Source organism: Habropoda laboriosa, unplaced genomic scaffold (genome assembly GCF_001263275.1).
Source record: "Habropoda laboriosa isolate 0110345459 unplaced genomic scaffold, ASM126327v1 scaffold469, whole genome shotgun sequence".
Taxonomy (NCBI): domain Eukaryota; kingdom Metazoa; phylum Arthropoda; class Insecta; order Hymenoptera; family Apidae; genus Habropoda; species Habropoda laboriosa.
Window position 1 is genome coordinate 564107 of NW_017100616.1, and position 5280 is coordinate 569386.

Consider the following 5280-nt stretch of genomic DNA (forward strand, 5'->3'; position numbering starts at 1 on the left):
TTATTTCATTTTTAATAGTAATATTTATTTCAGGAAGTAGAAGTTAAATTGTTAAATAAATGCTTACACTTGTTTACCAGCTCCCTTTGTTTTTCTACTGCCTTATATTGAGGAGCAGGAACTGGTTTGTTTCTTGAAATAACACGTCGTGCACGATTTTCAATGTTAAATGTACGAATTGGTCGCGTAAGAAGAGAGTACACTTTTCCCATTTTACTGGTTTTCTAGTACAAGAGAAAACAAATCTTAATATACACTTTTATAATCATAACTAAAACTTCATCTTATCCTTCAGTTTAGAATTACTGCATCTCATGCCAACTATTTGGTTAAGTTCATAATTGATGCGAGATTCTATACTTTTATTCATATATTATTTCATTTAACTAAAATGAATTGTTGAAATATCTTATTTTATTTTAAGCTATATATATAACTATTGTTCGAAATATTTACTGCTTTGTGAACACGTGAATTATAGTTACCCTGATATAATGTTACAGGAAACTTTTTGTCGCTGAAATATAAATTGTACAATTATCTTTTAATTTAACTTACTGATTTATAGTCCCATTATTTTTTTCATGTGAATAAAATTAGAAACTTTGATAACAAATATTTAAAAATAAAAACGTGTTTTCAGAAAAGCGCATAAACTATTGAATTCTATTGGTGCAAATTCAAAAGTCCATTAATACGCCGACAAATTATCAACATATAAGTAATACATTAGTTTTCCATTACATTTGTTACTTACATTCATTTATTTATATACTAACCGTCAACAACAAAAATAAATATGATTGTATATATGATTTGTGTAATAGATATTTAATCCAAATACAGATTCAAAGAACAAAATTTTGTAGATTTACGAATACAACTGATCCGCCGTTATTGGAGGGAGTTTTAGAACGTTCAGTGAAATTAGTTGCAGATGCTTGCGAAGACGCGGTGAAAAGAAACGTACCGTATGTGTTAATGATTTGATAATATAACAGTTAAACCTGATATTTTTCGAGAAATATGAAAATGGTAGTTTAAGATTCATTAATAACACGTCATCATAATATTTCTTATGTGAGAATAAGTAAAACATATTACGTGTTCAACAGCTTACGCGTAACCGCCAAAATTACGGACAGAAACGCCATCTTGTGCAAAGATGTTGACATTTTACTAAATTGGGAAAGATTACATGATTGCTGTTTATTCGAGTCGTACGACTCGACTTAAGTCTATAAATGTTAAAAAATGCTAACTTTATGTACTAATTGACACGTCAACCAGTTTTTTCATTATAAGGTGATAATTATGTTGTTAATAGAAAGTCACGTAAACGAATTAGCTCTTGTGTTTAGCTTTGTGTTTACAAACATAACGCATCGTTTTAACAAATTTTACTAATATGATCCCATTTTCGTTGCAGAAGTGCACGTAACCTGGATTAAAAATGTTTTATGCACATTTTGTGTTGGCCAAAAAGGGGCCATTGGCGCGTATTTGGTTAGCCGCTCATTGGGACAAAAAATTGACAAAAGCTCACGTATTCGAAACGAATATTGAAAAGTCTGTAGATGGTATATTACAGCCAAAGGTACTTGTAAAATGTTCCTATTTTTATTCATTTATTTCTTATTAACATCTGTATATCTATAACCTCATAAATTTGTAACATTCTTGTTATAGTCAGATTTACAAGAATATTTATTTTTACATTCAATATTCTGTAATATTTTATACAGTAAAATGTCCAAGAAATACTTAAATTAATATTTTGCATATATATTATTTAACTTTAATACAACTTTCTCTACTTTCTTCTAATTTTTCTACAATACTTTCCATTAAACAAAAAAAAAGTGTAGTACGTATATATTCAAGAAAGGCTAAATACCTCTTGGCCGACTGTAATGAAGCTTTTGTTAAAATAAAAATGGCCTTCAGGCCTGGTATGGTAGATTTGCCAGAAGAGCACAGAGAAGCTGCTGTAACAGCTATAACACTCCCTGAAGTGTTTCATGATTTTGATACAGCAATGCCTGAATTAAAGTAAATATATAAATACTAAATATAAGCTGTAATGAAACTTCATAAATTTAATTACATAAAGCTAGATGCTATTGTGTATAACATTATATATAAATGTTTTATTTTAGGGATGTTGATATTGAAGCACAATTTAGTTTAAACCAGTCAAGGGCAGAAGAAATAACTATGAGAGAAGATTATGGTAGTTTAGCTTTAGTTACACATGATCAAGGATTTGGTGACATGAGTTTTGATGCAGAACCTCCAGAATTATTAAGACATGCTGGTGCTGTAGAACCGTCATTAGATCAGGTATGTTTTTACATTAAACATTATATATTTAGTTGTGCCTATAAGGAATAAATTTTATGTTAATTTTTTAGACTCACATGTTATTCACTGATGGACCAGGAATTGAAACAGCTTTAGAACAAAAAGAAAAAGAACCAGTTCCAGGTCCATCAGTAACAGCACAAGCTATGGATATAGATATGCCCATTAGGGATGATGGTTTTGGTGGTCATCTTGGGCAGGATATCATATGTGAGTAATCTAGGTTAACATAAATGAAGGTATACAAAAATGTTTTTTTTTTTATGGTAAAATATATCGTTTTATTTTTTTTTTATATTTTTAGCTGGAGGCTTGTTTGAGGGTGGTTTATTTGATGAAGCTCCAATGGGTGAAGTACCTGTACCTGAGGTTAGTGCAGTAACGGAACCACAAGAGCCAGGTGCAATACCTGGAGCACCACCTTCAGTACATGATGAATCAGAGGAAGAAATGGGAGACCGTTTTGGAGGGCCACCATCTCCCATGGGAGGAATGAGGTAATCAAGTTGTGTATATATTTATAATTTTCAAATTAAAAAGAATTGTAAATTATAGAAATTAGTAATTAATATTTAGTAAGTGAAACATTATTTTATTCATATATTAAATAAGGGTATTTATTTATGTTACTTAAACCAAATTTTATTTTGTCCGTGTAGTACCGATGAATCTAGGCCTGTTTCTCCAGCTGTAGCTGGTGAAGAAATTGAGGGAAGAATAAGTGTTGCAAGTCGTCGTTTTACTCCAGCTCCACCAACTATTCCTGAAGAACGTCCAATGGAAGCCATTGAAGAAGCTCCACCTCTACAAGAACAAACTACTTTATTGCACGATGAAGAAGAGAGTTTTGCTCTTGCACCCGTTGATACATCTGCATTAAAAGGTACATCATATTATAATATTATTTTAATTATAATATTAATTGTTATAATGTAATTGCAATAATGTTAATAGGATTCACAAAAGCTAAACGTAAACGTAAGCTTATTGTGGATGAAGTAAAAAATATTTCTGGTGAAGAAATGAAAGCACAGTTATCAGACACTAGTGATATTATTACGACATTGGACTTGGCACCACCCACCAAAAGATTAATGCACTGGAAAGAAACTGGTGGAGTTGAAAAATTGTTTGCTTTACCGGGAAGACCAATTCCAGCACGTGTTCTATTTAAGGTAAATTTAAGTTTATTATTATATATTTGATAATACGTATTTTCTCTTCTATAAAAATCAAATTTAGCTATAATTAATATTTTACGTTTTAATAAAATAGAATTATCAACGACATCTGACAAGTAAGTCCTATGACCATGAAGACTTTGGACGCTTAGTAGGTGAAGAGGAAGGCATGCCTTTGGAACAAATGAGAGAACCTGCAGAACCTGATACATATGAACAAACCATTCTCAGTAAACGCATGGCTAGAAAACGAAAAGCACCGGCAGATGAAGAGGTACTTTATACATTACATATCGATATATTCTTAAACAATTATTATTATTTACATTCTAACAAATACTATTATTGTATTCTATTATATTCTATTCGATTCCATTCTTCTATTCGAATACAATTATTTTTAGATAAGGCCACCACCTCCGGCGCCAGCACCTCCTCCGGTAGAAGCTGCTCCCGAAGCAGTGGAAGTTCCAAGTATAGTTCCACAACCAAGTCTTCCTCTTGCAGAATCACCAATACCTCAACCTGAGGTATCCTTACCAACCGAACCATCGGTATCTGAAATTAGTGGCATAGTACCTCCTGTTGAAGAAGCGGAAATGGTTCCCCTACCTTCGGAAGCACCTTTACTTCCTCCAGAAATACCTGAAATTCCTACTACTGAAACTGTTGCTATACCTGAAGAACCAATTGTACCACCTACCCCAATAGAACCAGAAGTTATTCCCGCAGTACCTACGGAGATGCCTCAAATGGAAAATATGGGTTATGATCAGGTTAATTATATTTCTTTGAACCAGTAAATGTACAAAAATAATTTATAAATATTAACCAATTTTAATGTATATGACAGGCGCAACCTCAAGTACCCTACATGGGATATGATGAACATCCTCCACCACCTCACACACCTGCTATATCAGAAAGAGGCCCGGCGACACCATGGAATCACGAAGACTATGAATTCCCTCCATCTGTAGGACCTGTACGTACATCAGACTAATTTACATACGTCAAAAGTAACATTTTAAAAAACACAAGTATATAATTTAATTGTTTTATTTTTATAGCAGGAGGAGCAACAAATAGATGAAACTTATGAACAGTTCGAAGAACGAGTTCTTAACAAAAGAGCATCACATATGTATCATGTCATTAAAAGTAAACTGGATACCAAAGATAGACTGACACTATCAGAAATGGCATATAAAAATAATCGCAAACAGGTTTGTATTTCAAAATTTAATTTAAAGAAAATTATATAATTTGTATTATGACTAATTAAATTTTTCAGGTTGCACAAAAATTCTACACGTTATTAGTTCTCAAAAAATTCCAAGTATTAGAACTGAATCAAGAATACCCATATGCTGAAATTGCAGTCAGCAAAGGACCAAAATTTGAAAACCCTGCGTTATAAAACTATTAGGTATTTCTTACTTTACATTTACTGTTAAAAATGATGGAGGAGGATTGTAGCTATTTTTAAGCGTACAGAAAATAAGCGATTTATCTAAATTCTTTTGAAGGATAAATTGTAAAATAATATATAAAGCTATTATGACTTGGAATATCTGCGCAAAGCAAAAGAATTTTGTAAATCATGTTTTAAACTCCTGATTCAGGAATGTATACGTTTTGTATAAACCAGAGCAGAATTATTTTGGACCTTCTGCACTTTTATTGTGATAAAAAAATTCAATTAAAAATACGTAAATTTACCATTAAAAATATA

At 31.6% G+C, this 5280-nt stretch overlaps 2 protein-coding genes across 2 annotated transcripts in view; one reads left to right on the forward strand and one right to left on the reverse strand.

Annotated features, from left to right (window-relative positions):
* LOC108576719 (protein NDUFAF4 homolog) overlaps nt 1–212 on the reverse strand; it is a 1041-nt gene extending 829 nt beyond the window's left edge. Inside the window, exon 1 of the mRNA XM_017939774.1 lies at nt 68–212. Coding sequence (XP_017795263.1) covers nt 68–212 — 145 coding nt within the window. The remainder of the gene's footprint in view (nt 1–67) is intronic.
* Nucleotides 213–957: 745 nt separating this feature from the next.
* On the forward strand, nt 958–5011 carry LOC108576728 (double-strand-break repair protein rad21 homolog). Its single transcript, XM_017939786.1, has 13 exons — nt 958–1305; nt 1430–1616; nt 1842–2052; nt 2160–2343; nt 2415–2574; nt 2669–2861; nt 3024–3247; nt 3319–3539; nt 3640–3819; nt 3950–4321; nt 4399–4530; nt 4616–4771; nt 4840–5011. The coding sequence occupies exons 2-13, from the start codon at nt 1454–1456 to the stop codon at nt 4963–4965; spliced, it is 2322 nt and encodes a 773-aa protein (XP_017795275.1). The 5' UTR covers nt 958–1305; nt 1430–1453; the 3' UTR covers nt 4966–5011.
* The last annotated feature ends 269 nt before the right edge of the window (nt 5012–5280 follow it).

Coding starts and splice junctions, on each gene's coding strand:
- LOC108576728 (XM_017939786.1), top strand. CDS start 1,454: ATGTTTTATGCACATTTTGTGTTGGCCAAAAAGGGGCCATTGGCGCGT. Junction 2,862..3,023: donor TCTCCCATGGGAGGAATGAG/GTAATCAAGTTG, acceptor TTGTCCGTGTAG/TACCGATGAATCTAGGCCTG. Junction 4,772..4,839: donor ATAAAAATAATCGCAAACAG/GTTTGTATTTCA, acceptor TAAATTTTTCAG/GTTGCACAAAAATTCTACAC.